We start from the raw sequence: 17,069 nt of genomic DNA, 5'->3' as shown, positions 1-17,069 counted from the left end.
GAGCAAGAAGAACAAGAGGAGGAGGAGCAAGAAGAACAAGAGGAGGAGCAAGAGAAACAAGAGGAGGAACAAGAAGAACAAGAGGAGGAGGAGCAAGAAGAACAAGAGGAGGAGGAGCAAGAAGAACAAGAGGAGGAGGAGCAAGAAGAACAAGAGGAGGAGGAGCAAGAAGAACAAGAGGAGGAGGAACAAGAAGAACAAGAGGAGGAGGAACAAGAAGAACAAGAGGAGGAGGAACAAGAAGAACAAGAGGAGGAACAAGAAGAACAAGAGGAGGAGGAACAAGAGGAGGAGGAGGAGGAGGAGGAACAAGAGGAGGAACAAGAAGAACAAGAGGAGGAGGAACAAGAAGAACAAGAGGAGGAGGAACAAGAAGAACAAGAGGAGGAGGAACAAGAAGAACAAGAGGAGGAGGAACAAGAGGAGGAGGAGGAGGCAGCGGCGTGGGCCAAGAAACACACAGTTTCCACCATGAAGGTCACTGTTGCTGACCTTACGTGAGTGGAACCACATGATTGGCTGAAACATGTTTCCCACTGCGGCTGTTAAAACCAGACGATTGGCTTTCGTGCAGGAGGTGCGGCATGACCGCCATCTTTAACCTTACGGGCTTTCCCCATAGAGTTGTACTGAGGATGTGATTGAGCGGCCTGTCTCCTCTATAAAACGTCTGTGGCGTGTCACAGGTGTTACCCAATCAGCCACAACCAGTCAGTAACACAGCCGTGTTAAAAAGGCAGGAAAACGCAGTGCGCTTGCGTTCACAACAGGGCATTCGGCCGTGATCGGTATTCAGGTTTGAGTTCGGCGTGTGTTCGGCGTGTGTTACCTGGACAGGCTCCACACCAGAGCCATGTTGTCTTTTCCTCCAGAGACAAAATGGCTGCTGTCATCTGTGAACTTCAGACAGGTGACATCCTGATAATGACGACTGAGGACACACAGCAGCTTACCTGTCGACACCTGAGCAAATCAGAGAACAGGCGTTAATCACAGAGGAGGAGAAAGACATACATCGGACCCATCCAACTGGCAGGCCACATCAAGGAGACGTCACAGACTGGGTATGTAAATGCTCTGTAAAGCACCTTTCTAGTCTTTTCGACCACTCATAGCGCTTTTACACTACAGCATTCACACACATTCATTCACTGGCGGAACGGCCACCAGGGGCAATTCGGGGTTCAGTATGTTGCCCGAGGACACTTGGACATGCAGCCGGGGATTGAACCTCCGGCCTTCTGATTAACGAGCAACCCGCTCTGTCTCCTGAGCCACAGCCGTATGAAGCAGCTAACGAGGAGCCGTCGCACCTCCTCCTCCTCCTCCACACACAGGGAGGGTTACTTTAAAAATGTACAATTACTAATTACTTGTTTAAAAATGTGATCAGTAACGTAATCCAAGTACCACTAAATAATAATAATGTAATCTGATTACTTTTGGATTACTTCAATACCAAATCCGCAAATAGAGACAAGAGAGTACGGAAGACGTGTTTTCTGCTCAGTGGATTTTAATTATAAAATCTGCCATTCGCATGAAATGAAAGTTTGAATGTTGTGTGAGATGACGGGGCCGGTCCGCCAGGATCTGGCTCATCACTGACCAGCGATGTTCTTGATGATATTGCAGAGTGAATATTCTGCACTGGGGGCTGCTTTAGTGTTTATGACGCTGCGGGACTGGGTCCCCTGATTATTGAACAAAAGCTCAACTTTATTCACTGATTTTGCTGAAACTTGATCGTATTTGATGGAAAATATTTACTGCTTTTCGGTCAGATGTTTTCCGGCTGCTCTGCCTCATCTTTACGTGATTTACCGAGTTCCCTGATGGACAGAGCTTTAGCTAAATGTTGCTGCTGCTAACTAGCTGCCGTTATCTAGTTAGCTCAGCTCACTCTGCAGCACTGGGAGTGTTTGTTTAAGTTTACACTTTTACTCGAGCACTGGAGGTTTTCAGGCCAGGGGACCCGGCGGGGAATGGCGCCAAGCGAGCGGGCAACAAAACTGTGCTCAGCTGCCTGAACACGACATGAGCAGGAGCGAACACAGTCTGATGAGCTGCCTCAGCCCCGGGTGACACTGTGTTCCCAGCGGTCAGACTGGCCTTCCGGTCCCGCCGCCGTGTTCACACAGCGAGAGCTGGAATCAGTCTGCACAGAGTCTGCATGACGGAGAGGGGGCGTAAAACATTCAACTACCGGCTGCACGCCGATCAACGACAGACACCTCACTAACTTTGTGTTTGTCCCAAACAGCAGTTCAAGTACCGCCCGTGTTTTTCCAAACCTGTTATCTGCACTGTAACGGAATACAGTTACTTTATTAACGCCGTTACAACCCTGTCCACTCGCACAAGGAGAAGAGGGACGTGGCCTGACTCACCTCCCACAGGTAAATGGCCTCAGCGATGGCGGCAGTGAGGAAGAGCCCGTTAGGTGAGGCGGTCAGACAGGTGACCACACCTGGACACACGATCTTCTGCTGCAGCTGATCCTGGACAACAAACAGGAAGTCACATGACAACAGAAACAGCAGAGGCGAGCCGGAACAAACACTTTTCAGATAAAAGAAAACGTTACAGAAATACTGTTGTTGCGATCAACAGCTCACGTGTGCGTTCAAGGATCTCGTTTGTCAGCAGTCAACACAAAACTATCAACAGTCATGACTCACAAACAAGAACAGGCAAATCCTCAACGTGAAAGACCACAGTTACAGTAAAAACAAAACCCTAAAACAAGTGAATGAAATTCCAGTGAATCATTTAAAATGCGGTTTGTCCTGCGTGTTGGCGTCCTGTATCTACGGCCTGAAGCAGCAACCTAAGCTTATCAAACAGAGGCTGGATCAGCCTTCTTCTGTCAGTACCAGCTGCTATCTTGTGAAAATATGCTGAACACGCCCGAATGAGACTTCAGTTTGATTTGACTTTAAACCAAAGGTGCGCATTGTTTTCCGGAAGAAACACAACGATACGATTACAGCTGGGCGAATCGGGGCGATGTGGCCCAAAATGTCATCACGATAAAAACATTTCATATCATTCGATATCAATAATTATCAGGATAAATGTCAAATCATTATTTCTTTTAAGTTTAAAGGCTGATTTTTGAGTGAAAACTGAAGAAACCAGATGGTTAATTAGTGGTTAAACTTTTCTTTATGGTCAGAATGGGACAAACACTTGATGCCAAACAGAGGAAACTTCACAGCTGGAACATTCAAACTATTATCTTTTTCAACCAATATGATTAGTTCATCTTTTTTTCAAAAATAAATATTTTAATAGAAAAATGAAGTGCTAATTTGTAGAATGGCTCCGTGACTCCTGACTTTAAAACTTCACTAGCTTCTAAACTTTGACATTTCATTTCTGTCTGTCATGTGATCATGACCACGGCACATGAAACAGTAAACGCAACTCGTCAGTCTTTTCCATACAACTCCGTGAACGTGTGACGTGTCCACCTGGCTTTTCGCGGTTCTTGTAAGTACTGTGTTCTGGATGTGCTGAGGTGGTTTGGCAGGTCAGACTGGTATAATCGCGGTTCATTTGTCCCGGCTCTCCCCTAAACAGTAATGTTCTGCATTCACACGCTCAATATCAGCTGCACAACACCTGCAATACAGTTAGCACCTGAACCAACCCCAACCCTGGACCCCAACCCTGCACCCCAACCCTGCACCCCCAACCCTGGACCCCCAACCCTGCACCCCAACCCTGCACCCCAACCCTGCACCCCAACCCTGACCCCCAACCCTGCACAATTGTATTTTGATTATTAAAAAAGTAATCGCTTATAAACGGGTTACCGAGAGTCTCTGAAACACAAGTTTCACGAGTAAAATTCCAATAGACTCGTTCAACAAGCATAAACATGTAGAAAGTCTAATTTAATCTGTCCAGCTGCAGACAGGAAGGTGTTTTCATTACTAGGCCTTCTTCATGTTAATCCTGCAGACGTTGTGTTAACGCCGTTTCTCCAGCAGCAGCTTTCTTTGCTGACTTTAAACAGCACGTCCTCAAAGTTTAGGACTATTATTATTAGATCATTCCAAATCTGTGTACTACTATTTTATCTACTATAACGACCTTAGTTTCTTTTAAATTGTGTAAGTAAACAGAGATGTGAACAGGTGGTGAACTTCAGCAGTCCACATACAGATGTAGAGTAATGGTATAATTACATTTTTAATTTATGAAATGATGTAAAATATAACAATCCTGAGTCAGTGATTTTATAACACACTAAAGCCCGTTTAATATACTGGATGCACACAGTCCTACTTTCTACAAAAAACAGAGAAATACAGAGTGTTGTGATGCAGGGAGAAAACATGAGCTGCACCTTCATTCAAAAATCTACTGATATTGTCTTTGATTATCGGCCACCTAATATTACTATAAATCAGATACGAGGTGTTAGGTAATATAATAAAAACTGGCTGATTTGAAATTCGGCGTAATTAAAAACCACGTTAATACACATTATTTATTCTTCATTAAACCTTTGCTACGGTTCCATCTATTCTCACGTCCTTCTTGAACCAAAACGCACAATGGAGGGATGCAGCGAGCTGAGCAGAGTTTATTACAGCAGACCATCATCTTTTAACTAAAGTTAAATTAAATTTGGTGGATGCTTTAAACGCCGAACTGACCAACAGACCCGACTGGTCGGTACTGCTTCTTGCCTGTTGTCTTACAGGTGTATTTGTGTTTGAAGGCGAGCGTCGTGCTAAAAATGACTGATTTCTTTACATGAGATTGGTGAGGTTTTGTCTGTCTGTGTTCAGGAGTGACTCCGGGCATTTCCCGCCACCTGTTCCCCGCAGGTGACACGCAGCAGGTGTGTTCTGCTGTGTTCGTGAGTCTCCAGGTGTGTTGAGATGCACGGCCCGTACCTTCCTCTGGATTTCCCACACGTTGATGAAGTTCTTGGCCACCTGGGCGGACAGCAGGTACTGCCCGCTGAGGACGGTCAGTGTCCGGGCCGCGCTGTTCCCTCCCCGGTAAGACAGCAGGCTGGAGCCGCTGTGCAGGTCGAACACGGTGCTGTTCCAGAGCTGAGACCCGGAGTCGCTGCTCACTATCACTTCCAGAGGAGCCGCCATGTTGGCTCCACCACAACACACTACACACGCGGGGAACCAGCGGGGTGCTCCATCATTTCCGGGACCAGGTGCATTGTGGGAGTTGTAGGAGAGGAACATCATCATAATGCACACGACGAGGGAAATAACAGAATAGTATATTTAGGAGTTATCTGATATATAATAATAATAATAGTTTTATTTATTAAGTCGATAAAATAAGAGCTAAAAATACTAATAGAGGACTCACACACTGGTTTATAATAATCAATATAAAAACATAAAAGTCGATATAAAAAAACATAAAGGTCATAACGTTGTTTAAAACATAAACAAGCCAATATACAAATAACCAACAAATAATAATTTAGACATCACACACGGAAGATAAACCAGGAACAGACTGTGAGCCTGACCTCCTGTGGTAGTCTAATCCAGACTGTAGGGGTACTGACAGCAGAGGCTCTGTCCCTTTTGCTTTATAGCCTAGACCTTGGAATAGTTATCTGTGCCCCACCAGAGGATCTCAGTCTGCATCCCGGCTCACAGAGGGATAAAAGCTCAGAGATGTATGAAGGTGCCAGCTAATGTCTGGCCCTAAAAGTGATCAGAAAATTAACCCTAAAAGAAACAGGCAGCCAGAGCAGCAGGGGCTGCAGCAGCTCAACAAAGTCAAGGGGCTGCTGCAGTACAACAAAGTCAAGGGGCTGCAGCGGCTTAACAGAGTCAGTGCGCTGCTGCAGCTAAACAAAGTCAGTGCGCTGCTGCAGCTAAACAGTCAATGGGCTGCTGCCGCTCAGCAGAGTCAGTGGGCTACTGCAGCTAAACAGTCAGTGCGCTGCTGCAGCTCAGAGTCAGAAAGGTTGCAGCAGCTCAACAAAGTCAAGCTCAGTAGAGTCAAGGGGCTGCTGCAGCTTAACAGAGTCAGTGCGTTGCTGCAGCTCAACAAAATCAAGGGACTGCTGCAGTACAACAAAGTCAAGGGGCTGCAGCTCAGCAGAGTCAGTGGGCTGCTGCAGCTCAACAAAGTCAAGGTGCTGCTACAGCTCAGTAGAGTCAGTGGGCTGCTGCAGCTCAACAAAGTCAAGGGGCTGCTGCAGCTCAGGGGCTGCTTCAGCTCAGCAGAGTCAGGGGGCTGCTGAAGCTGCTGAAGCTCAGCAGAGTCAGTGCGCTGCTGCAGCTAAACAGTCAGTGGGCTGCTGCAGCTCAGCAGAATCAGTGGGCTGCTGCAGCTCAACAAAGTCAAGGTGCTGCTGCAGCTCAGTAGAGTCAGTGGGCTGCTGCAGCTCAACAAAGTCAAGGGGCTGCTGCAGCTCAGGGGCTGCTTCAGCTCAGCAGAGTCAGGGGGCTGCTGAAGCTGCTGAAGCTCAGCAGAGTCAGTGCGCTGCTGCAGCTAAACAGTCAGTGGGCTGCTGCAGCTCAGCAGAGTCAGGAGTCTCAGTAGATTTTAACAGTAGAGATGAAGGTGGAGAGTAAATGTCAAACTGCAAATTCACATCAGATATCAGCAGCTCTGCTGAAGCAGCTTCATGTCTCATAAATTAACATCCAGGGAATAAAAGTGTTCAGTTCAGTACAAGTTCAAGGGGCTGCTGCAGCTTAACAGAGTCAGTGCGCTGCTGCAGCTCAACAGAGTCAGAAAGGTTGCAGCAGCTCAACAAAGTCAAGGGACTGCTGCAGTACAACAAAGTCAAGGGGCTGCTGCAGCTTAGCAGAGTCAGTGGGCTGCTGCAGCTCAACAAAGTCAAGGGGCTGCTACAGCTCAGCAGAGTCACTGGGCTGCTGCAGCTCAACAAAGTCAAGGGGCTGCTGCAGCTCAGTAGAGTCAGTGGGATGCTGCAGCTCAACAAAGTCAGTGGGATGCTGCAGCTCAACAAAGTCAAGGGGCTGCTGCAGCTCAGTAGAGTCAGTGGGATGCTGCAGCTCAACAAAGTCAAGGGGCTGCTGCAGCTCAGTAGAGTCAGTGGGATGCTGCAGCTCAACAAAGTCAGTGGGATGCTGCAGCTCAACAAAGTCAAGGGGCTGCTGCAGCTCAGCAGAGTCAGGGGGCTGCTGAAGCTCAGCAGAGTCAGGAGTCTCAGTAGATTTTAACAGTAGAGACGAAGGTGGAGAGTAAATGCAAACTGCAAATTCACATCAGATGTCAGCAGCTCTGCTGAAGCAGCTTCATGTCTCATAAATTAACATCCAGGGAATAAAAGTGTTCAGTTCAGTACACGCAGTAGTAGTACACACACAATACACACAGTACACACAATACAAACACAGTAGGCACAGTACACACACACAGTACACACTATACACAACACACACAGACAAATAATGAGAGTGGAACGTAGTAGAACCACCTGAAATGAAAACATTGACAGAACTAAAGGTTTTTAACACAAATACAGAAACGCGTCTGTGAACGCTGACTGTACAGGATACAAACCACATAAACATAAAAATACATGCACATTTTGGGCGTTCATGTGTGAGTATGCACGGTCACACAAGCACACATACACACACCTCTTATTTTGTGTTGTTGTTTCTGGTCTCTGTTTTATCTCAGTCTGAACTGTATCTTAGTGCATGTACTGGATTTAATTGTTTGTATTTTAATATATATATATATATATATATATATATATATATATATATATATATATAATATTTTAAACTCAACACTTTAAAAGCCTCACCAGGACACACACACGTGTCAAAGAAACCTGAACACACAGCATCTACTTTGTAAACTTTCTGTCATTTGTACCTGTCGAAAAAACAAGACAACAACAAAATAAAAAATAAATAAAACAAATGGACACACAATACACACATGATACACACACAGTACACATATAATACACACACAGTACACACATAATACAAACACAGTACACACACAATACACACACAATACACACTCAATACACACTCAATACACACACAATACACAGTGAGTGCTGATGTAAACAGTCTGTGGTCTCGTCAGGTTAATGAGTCCTGACGAGCTGCTCAGTTTAATCCTCCTTCCTCTGTTCCACCGACCAATCAGAGCTGCTGATGTCATCCTCTCCCCTCCCCCACCCTGTGTGTGTGTGTTCAACCTCTTTGTGTCAGCTCGGTTGCCGAGGCAGCAGCAGTGTGAGGACGGAGGTCGCATGAAGCGTCGCTGCGTTCCTCTGAGAGCCGACCACAACCTGCTGACCCCCGACACACACACACAGTGAGTACCACACCGTATACACAGTACACACAGTACACACAGTGAGTACCACACCGTATACACAGTACACACAGTACACACAGTGAGTACCACACCGTATACACAGTACACACAGTATACACAGTGAGTACCACGCAGTACACGCAGTGAGTACCACACCGTATGCGCAGTACACACAGTAGCCTGCACACTCTCTTCTCCCTGATGTTGAATGTTCGGCGAGACGTTCATTGTCTCCGTGTTTTATTGGTTCTCCTGATGTTTAAAATGTGTGTTGGAGAGCTGGAGGTTCTTCGGTTTCTTGTAGAGTTTGTTGCTGTAAATGTTCTCCTTCCCGGCGGAGCCTGTGATTTCCGTCGCGCTCCGTCATGTGTTGTCACACTCTACGAGCCTCATTAAATTAGTTCGCCCCTGCACAGTTTTAGCTGCACAAGTAGAGCCAATAACAGCCTGTCATATCTTCCTGCACCTGATGCTTCGTGATGACTGCACGCCTCAGTAAGTCCTTCACACTGAACTGATCCCAGTCCTGCTGAACTGGCGCCCTCTAACTGTGGTCTGTTCACAGGTCGGGGGTCAGGCTGCATCCTGTTGCCCAGGTGAGGTCGGAGGGCGTGGCCTCAGGACACCTGAGTGACTTGTCCAGCAGCGAATCAGCTGTCGGCGAGGCGAGGCGACGGCCCCCTGTAGCGTCTCCAACTCGCCGTCTGCGATTTGAGGATGAGACAGAGACGGAGGCGGAGTCCCGTTACCTGGAGCGGCAGAGGAGACGGGGGGGTCAGCGAGGGACAGGTGTCCTGGTCTCCAAACCAGACCTGAACCTGTACGTCAAGGCCAGGGCGGAGGCGGGGCATGTTGCTGACAGACAGCAGAGAGGACGGACGCCGGCAGGGGGGCAGTGTGACTTATGTGGGACAGTTTTAGGAGGTGGAGTCAACCTGAACCTCCGTTTACACCCACATGTACCTGAAAATAGGGGGCGGAGACTGTACAGGACTGAGCCAATCAGAGAGACCTACATTGGCTGTGTCAGACCTGGTGAGACCAGCGGGGGAGGGAGCGGCGCTGGCCAGGTGATGATGGGGCCCAATCAGGTGGAACTTAATGGAAACCAGGTGACCCTGCATAAGGCCACGCCTACCACAGACCTGCCAATGAACCCCTACGCCCCTGACCAAACAACCACGCCAGCTCAGCCCTCCTCCTCCTCATCTTCTCCTCATGTGACATCACTGATGATGTCACAGAGCGTCAGGCTCAACTGCACAAAATCAGGGCAGAACCAGAACCAGGAGGAGCGAGGGAGACCTGCAGCAGCCAAGCCCCACAGAGAGCTACGATCGGGGCCAGAGCTGAAGGAGAGGAGCCCCTGTGTGAAGGATGGAGGTCTGGATCTCAGGATGAAGAGCCCCTCCACCTCGTCCTCGTCCTCCTCAGGAAGGAGCTCAAAGACTACAGGTGAGGACATTGACCCACAGTCAGATAAAGCAGGGCTCCAGTCTGCAGGTGCTACCTCACAGAGTGCTGATGGGGGGCGTAGTAGAGTCGGCGAGCAGGGGAGGAGCCACAGTGTAAAGTCTGTTGCTGCCCGACGTCCACCTCACCTGTGTGGATCCTTCTTCTTCACCTCAGAGCTGCAGAGGAGGGCTTCTCTTTTCAGTCCTGTTTGTTTCATCAGACTCGGTCTGAAGTGTAATAAACACATGTTAAATGCACGTCATCCGGGCAAACTGTCGTCATGACAACAAGTACTGAAAAACTTTACTGAGTGTGCGTCAGCTGACCTCACTAACACTTCCTGTGTTCGGTATTTCAGGTTACATGACACATATCTGTAAACACACTTACATCTCTACCTGTGATTGGTTTACAGCCGAGAGCCAAGCCCCTCCCACCACAGACAGCAACAGCGATGGACAGGTCAGACAGCCAATGACAGCCGACCTTGACAGTGAGGACACGTCACTTCCTGAACAGTGAGTTTAAACCCAAACTGTGTGTGTAACGCCACCTGCTGGACGTCTTATTCCAACACTAAACACTTTGCACGTAGACTGATGAGTCAAACTAAACAAATGTCCAGAGGCAGAGGAGCGCCACGCTCAGGGAGTGGGTGGAGACCAGGGCCCGATCAGACCAGGGCTCTGCGGCAGGAAGCCCCAAAGACCAGCACAGGAGTTGGTTGGACTGGATGAAGAGCAACAGGGAGCCAGTTTAGAGAACAGAGAACACACGTGATTTCACAAGTTATTCCAGTGTGTGAACTGCTTTCTGTGCCACATTTACATTCCTGAACGGTTGCAAACTGTTTCATCACAGACCAGGATCGAACATTTCTGACCAACAAGCAGCGCAGCGCTTTGCTTGGGTAACTCATGAAACATGAAAATCCTGGATTTACCTGGATAAACAAGATTCTTGTTTATGTGCATCTATTGATAAAAAATAATACATACATGTAATGAATGTGACTGACAAACAAACTTTATTAACTTTATACACCTGATGCACACTGATAGTCAGAATGAGTTCTGATTTAATCATCTCCGTTTCCTTCAGCTTCATAAGCAGAGACGATTCCTCTCGTCTTTCTCTGCGACGTCTTCTCTCCACCGTCAGACTGAGCAGGACTCGAACCGGCAGCCTCGACCGCCTAAGTTCACGACCCCGCTCCTCATCATCTGGCTCCGCCCACTCTGATCCCCCACCCTCTTGTCCCAAGAAGTCCTCTGGCCTCCTGAAGAAAACACCCTCTGTTCAGTCGCTCAGTGTGGTGAGGAGATTCATTACTATATTTTTATAATCGCCTGCCTGAGTTTTTGACATTACCTGTGTGTTTCCTGTCTGTCCAGCAGGGGTCGCCCTTCTTCTTCTTTGACCTTTGTCTTTCCTGTCTGTCCAGCAGGGGTCGCCCTTCTTCTTCTTTGACCTGTGTGTTTCCTGTCTGTCCAGCAGGGGTCGCCCTTCTTCTTCTTTGACCTTTGTCTTTCCTGTCTGTCCAGCAGGGGTCGCCCTTCTTCTTCTTTGACCTTTGTCTTTCCTGTCTGTCCAGCAGGGGTCGCCCTTCTTCTTCTTTGACCTGTGTCTTTCCCGTCTGTCCAACAGGGGTCGCCCTCCTTCTTCTTTGACCTGTGTGTTTCCTGTCTGTCCAGCAGGGGTCGCCCTTCTTCTTCTTTGACCTTTGTCTTTCCTGTCTGTCCAGCAGGGGTCGCCCTTCTTCTTCTTTGACCTTTGTCTTTCCTGTCTGTCCAGCAGGGGTCGCCCTTCTTCTTCTTTGACCTGTGTCTTTCCCGTCTGTCCAACAGGGGTCGCCCTCCTTCTTCTTTGACCTTTGTCTTTCCCGTCTGTCCAACAGGGGTCGCCCTCCTTCTTCTTTGACCTGTGTGTTTCCTGTCTGTCCAGCAAGGGTCGCCCTCCTTCTTCTTTGACCTGTGTGTTTCCCGTCTGTCCAGCAGGGGTCGCCCTCCTTCTTCTTTGACCTTTGTCTTTCCTGTCTGTCCAACAGGGGTCGCCCTCCTTCTTCTTTGACCTGTGTGTTTCCTGTCTGTCCAGCAAGGGTCGCCCTCCTTCTTCTTTGACCTGTGTGTTTCCCGTCTGTCCAGCAGGGGTCGCCCTCCTTCTTCTTTGACCTGTGTGTTTCCCGTCTGTCCAGCAGGGGTCGCCCTCCTTCTTCTTTGACCTGTGTGTTTCCCGTCTGTCCAGCAGGGGTCGCCCTCCTTCTTCTTTGACCTGTGTCTTTCCTGTCTGTCCAGCAGGGGTCGCCCTCCTTCTTCTTTGACCTGTGTCTTTCCTGTCTGTCCAGCAGGGGTCGCCCTCCTTCTTCTTTGACCTGTGTCTTTCCTGTCTGTCCAGCAGGGGTCGCCCTCCTTCTTCTTTGACCTGTGTGTTTCCCGTCTGTCCAGCAGGGGTCGCCCTCCTTCTTCTTTGACCTGTGTGTTTCCCGTCTGTCCAGCAGGGGTCGCCCTCCTTCTTCTTTGACCTGTGTGTTTCCCGTCTGTCCAGCAGGGGTCGCCCTCCTTCTTCTTTGACCTTTGTCTTTCCTGTCTGTCCAACAGGGGTCGCCCTCCTTCTTCTTTGACCTGTGTGTTTCCTGTCTGTCCAGCAGGGGTCGCCCTCCTTCTTCTTTGACCTGTGTGTTTCCCGTCTGTCCAGCAGGGGTCGCCCTCCTTCTTCTTTGACCTGTGTGTTTCCTGTCTGTCCAGCAGGGGTCGCCCTCCTTCTTCTTTGACCTGTGTGTTTCCTGTCTGTCCAGCAGGGGTCGCCCTTCTTGCAGTTGAGGAAGTCACCATCAGGTCATTCTTTTGGGTCGGAGCAGAAGAAGAAGGACCGCTCTGCTGACTACAGACCAGCTGCTGACCAGTAACACACCAGTTTCTGATTTTAGTCTGTAATAATTAACATCACAGCTCGACTCTGTCTGAACCTCCACACAGCTGCTGCTGCTGAACATTTAGACTCCATGTTTCTGTCAACGACAGATTCTATGAATTCACGGTTTCCACTCTTCGGCTCAAAGGCCGAGGAGACCCTGAATAATTTAAGGCCTGAACACCAAACGTGCGAGGTCCCATGATTAAAAGCGAACAGTGCGTTTTCGTGGAACAGCGTGCCTGTGGCGTGGCGTCCAAAATTGATGATTTACCATAAAACAGGAAGTTATTGTAACTTCAGTCTACATGCTCACATCTGCTCCAAATTTGGAATACACTATAAAAGTCCCGCCCTGAACACATCCACACGCCAATATTCACTCAAAGTCAGAGCGCCACCTGCTGGGAAATGACACATTTTATGTTGTAAAGTATGACTCCTAGCAGGTCGCTGTCAACTGTCCCAGGAAACCCTTAACACATTGATGAGGCCATGCTGTAAAACTTGTGAATTTTTGGTTAACGGCTTGGCAGTGGCGTGGCGGCGAAGTTAAACTCTTCGCCATTACACAGGAAGTGGTCATAACTTCAGTGTACATGCTCACATCTGCACAAGTCTTTACGTGCTTGATAACTGTCCCGCCCCGAACACATCACACATGCCAATATTCATTTGTAGTCGTAGCGCCAAGTGCTTGGAAGCGCCACAGGACATGATGTTTAACCCCTTTGTGCAGCGCCTGAAGCGCGGAGCAAATTCACAGCTGCACCGGCAGAGCTCCAGAATCTGCAACGTAGCCGCCTCACACCCCGACACGCTACAAGTGCGACGCCCCGCTTGCACCTTTAGTTTGACCTGAAGTCCATGGAGGTGTTTACTACTTACACTAACATTGTACTGACTAGTACTACTGATCCTGTCTCTCCCTGTCTGTCTCTCAGGTTCCTGCAGAGGTGTCTCAGTATCGAGGACGTCGGCCGTCCCAGTTCAGTTCGTTCTGTCGGTCGGGTTCTTCAGGTTTGTTCTGACGGAACGTTGTTGTTGGAACTCAGTCGACCGAAGAGCCAAATGTACGGATTCATCATCAGCAGGGGGAGAGGACGAGCTGACTCTGGTACTGCAATACTACTAATACTACTGCAAATACTACTAACACTACTACTGATCATTAGAGGGAGAGGACGAGCTGACTCTGGTACTGCAATACTACTAATACTACTGCAAATACTACTAACACTACTACTGATCATTAGAGGGAGAGGACGAGCTGACTCTGGTACTGCAATACTACTAATACTACTGCAAATACTACTAACACTACTACTGATCATTAGAGGGAGAGGACGAGCTGACTCTGGTACTGCAATACTACTAATACTACTGCAAATACTACTAACACTACTACTGATCATTAGAGGGAGAGGACGAGCTGACTCTGGTACTGCAATACTACTAATACTACTGCAAATACTACTAACACTACTACTGATCATTAGAGGGAGAGGACGAGCTGACTCTGGTACTGCAATACTACTAATACTACTGCAAATACTACTAACACTACTGCAAATACTACTAATACTACTACTGATCATTAGAGGGAGAGGACGAGCTGACTCTGGTACTGCAATACTACTAATACTACTGCAAATACTACTAACACTACTACTGATCATTAGAGGGAGAGGACGAGCTGACTCTGGTACTGCAATACTACTAATACTACTGCAAATACTACTAACACTACTACTGATCATTAGAGGGAGAGGACGAGCTGACTCTGGTACTGCAATACTACTAATACTACTGCAAATACTACTAACACTACTGCAAATACTACTAACACTACTGCAAATACTACTAATACTACTACTGATCATTAGAGGGAGAGGACGAGCTGACTGGTACTGCAATACTACTAATACTACTGCAAATACTACTAACACTACTGCAAATACTACTAACACTACTACTGATCATTAGAGGGGGAGGACGAGCTGACTCTGGTACTGCAATACTACTAATACTACTGCAAATACTACTAATACCTAACAGCCCGAGATGAAACTTTTCAGTGTTTACTCAGCATGTTCTTGTGGTTCATCGATGGTACTAATACTGCATTACCGTGTACTAATACTGCATTACCGTGTACTAATACTGCATTACCCTGTATTAATATCGAATTACTGTGTACTAATACTGCCTTACCGTGTACTAATACTGCCTTACCATGTACTAATACTGCATTATGGTGTACTAATACTGCATTAACGTGTACTAATACTGCATTACGGTGTACTAATACTGCATTACAGTGTATTAATACTGCATTATGGTGTATTAATACTGCATTATGGTGTACTGATACTGCATTACCGTGTAATAATATTGCATTACCGTGTACTAATATTGCATTACCGTGTACTAATACTGCATTACCGTGTACTAATACTGCATTACCGTGTGTATTAACAGTGTAACAACATGTGTACTGCAGGCGTGTACGTGGAGGACATGGTGGACAGCGGCACTGAGAAGTTGTACGCCGGCCTGCTGGTGGTTGGGGATGAGATCCTGGAGGTGAACGGGGAGAAGGTGGTCAGTCTCAGTCTAGACCAGGTGACCCACCTACTGACCCAGAACCCCTCCGCCACTGTCCGGGTGCTCCGACACTGGAGGACCCCCCCAAGGTGACCACAACGCTGCCTGACTGCAACTACAGCCGCCGCTCAGCTCATGTCCATTTAAAAAGCACTTTACACACAACACGGTGGATCCGACGTGCTTCAGAGTCAGGAGCCGCGGTCACAGGGCCCCACCGACACCACAGACCTACAGAGACCTCAGGAGACATACCTGAGCTGGTGAAAGGCTGATGGAGGGAGAATGTTCAGGGGCAGCGATAGAGAAGCTCCCGTAACACTTAGTCCTGGACCTGGGGTCAGACTGAAGTCTCTGATCTCAGTGTGATGTGGAAACAGGACCTGTGGAGACTTATAGAAAAGAAGGTTTGCAGCCATTCTGGATTTGAGGTCCTCAGCAGGGCCGTGAGTACGACGGTGCAACCTGTGCACCGGGGGCCAGCTCATCGTGATCAGACGCCATCATCCATTTATTCACTGGGCTTTTCTTGATCGCTGTTTGTTCCGTGGTTGCTGACAGTCTGTGTTGATTTGTTACCATCCGCAGGCAGATCAGCGCAGGTGAGGGAGGCACAGTTAGACGTTTCACATTTGAAGAGCTCATCGCCGCTTTGACTTCTAACTGCGACACCTTTATATTTACTACACACTGGTTGTGAGGCAGCACGATGTAACAGTCCCAGTTTGTGCTGACTCCCCGGGCCCCTGAGTCAACGGGTGCATTCGAGATGACTGCGGCTGACTTTCGCCGACCTGACTTAAGTGTAATTTATACTGAGTAGCCTCGCAATGCCTCTGAGCCGACAGGAAGTTCCCGTGCTTTGTAGTAAAACGGCGGCTGGATATATTTGACCGTCACAACCCAAGCGAAATGACTCGGTAACATTTGAAAAGGCTACAACAGCCGCACGGGTACAGTTTTACCCCCATGGTGCATCTGTGGAAAAGCTCCCGCGAGGTTTTAATGTCATGTGACATGGTGACGTTTTGCAGCGCGGCCAAAAGTCGGACACAATTTCTACCCAGCATGCCTTATTTTAAGTCCAGCGTGCAACACGTTAAGTCAGTGCCGCATGAAGTCAAACACACCTAATGCAACAGGGGGAACGCCGTCATCACTCAGAGGGCGGCAGTAGACGATGAAGCGGCGGCGGGCAGTGGTGTCGACGGAGACCAGGGGCCATGTGTATGCACAAAAACATATGTAGATCTCTCCGTACGCTCAGCGGGCCAGCGAGTGTCCAACTGTGGTGCGAACTGAAACTTACTTTGTTTAAAGGTGCAGGTGAGCTCAGCGCTGCCTCCTGTGGCTGAGGAACATCAGGTGACTCAGGGGGCAGGAATGAGCTCAATACAGCCGAACACTCCATAACTAACTGGGACACTAGAAGAAGACGTGAGCCGGCTGACCTGCTGACTGAAATTAAAAAGCTTGTTTTATTTTTTCTCCCCCTGCAGAGCTGCTGGCAGGTAAAATAAAGAGAACGCAGTAACGATGTAGTACTGGTGTTTACAGTATTTAAAGAAGCCTCTGCAGTATTTCTGTCATATGTATTTTCATGTTTGCTTATATTTTCTGACAAATAAAAGAAAAAGGATGAAGTGAAGCTTCCTGTTCAATCTTCTTCTGACGGGATGAACGAAATATATAAACCTGCTGTTTGTATTTCTTTCACTTACAGTTGGACCGTACGAGAGCACGACCAAAATACACACCACGAAATACGCTGTAAATAA

The 17,069-nt window shown here is 48.1% G+C and overlaps 2 protein-coding genes across 2 annotated transcripts in view; one reads left to right on the top strand and one right to left on the bottom strand.

The window, feature by feature from the left end:
- Nucleotides 1–5,162, bottom strand: part of LOC119888452 (WD repeat-containing protein 18-like) — a 7,035-nt gene extending 1,873 nt beyond the window's left edge. Inside the window, exons 1-3 of the mRNA XM_038699006.1 lie at nt 4,914–5,162; nt 2,391–2,501; nt 830–963 (exon numbers count right to left, since the gene is read on the bottom strand). Coding sequence (XP_038554934.1) covers nt 830–963; nt 2,391–2,501; nt 4,914–5,123 — 455 coding nt within the window. The 5' untranslated portion in view covers nt 5,124–5,162. The remainder of the gene's footprint in view (nt 1–829; nt 964–2,390; nt 2,502–4,913) is intronic.
- Nucleotides 5,163–5,689: 527 nt separating this feature from the next.
- Nucleotides 5,690–16,926, top strand: LOC119888451. The gene is made up of 10 exons (XM_038699004.1): nt 5,690–6,228; nt 6,728–7,169; nt 7,660–7,667; nt 8,083–8,316; nt 8,885–9,774; nt 10,190–10,292; nt 10,876–11,089; nt 12,572–12,675; nt 13,629–13,801; nt 15,188–16,926. Exons 1-10 carry the CDS (start codon nt 5,690–5,692, stop codon nt 15,382–15,384), a joined length of 2,904 nt encoding a protein of 967 aa, XP_038554932.1. The 3' UTR covers nt 15,385–16,926.
- Nucleotides 16,927–17,069: the final 143 nt, after the last annotated feature.

This window comes from Micropterus salmoides, unplaced genomic scaffold (assembly GCF_014851395.1).
Source record: "Micropterus salmoides isolate LMB-PRFRI ecotype aquatic unplaced genomic scaffold, ASM1485139v1 Ms_hic_scaffold_5, whole genome shotgun sequence".
NCBI lineage: Eukaryota > Metazoa > Chordata > Actinopteri > Centrarchiformes > Centrarchidae > Micropterus > Micropterus salmoides.
Note: the sequence above shows the minus strand (reverse complement) of the source record. Positions and strands in the feature narration are given on the sequence as shown.

Excerpts from the sequence above, each read along its gene's own strand:
- LOC119888451 (XM_038699004.1), top strand. The coding sequence starts at position 5,690 with ATGTCTGGCCCTAAAAGTGATCAGAAAATTAACCCTAAAAGAAACAGG. Across the intron at positions 8,317-8,884 it reads ACCCCCGACACACACACACA|GTCGGGGGTCAGGCTGCATC; the intron begins GTGAGTACCACA and ends GTCTGTTCACAG. Across the intron at positions 13,802-15,187 it reads GAGAGGACGAGCTGACTCTG|GCGTGTACGTGGAGGACATG; the intron begins GTACTGCAATAC and ends TGTGTACTGCAG.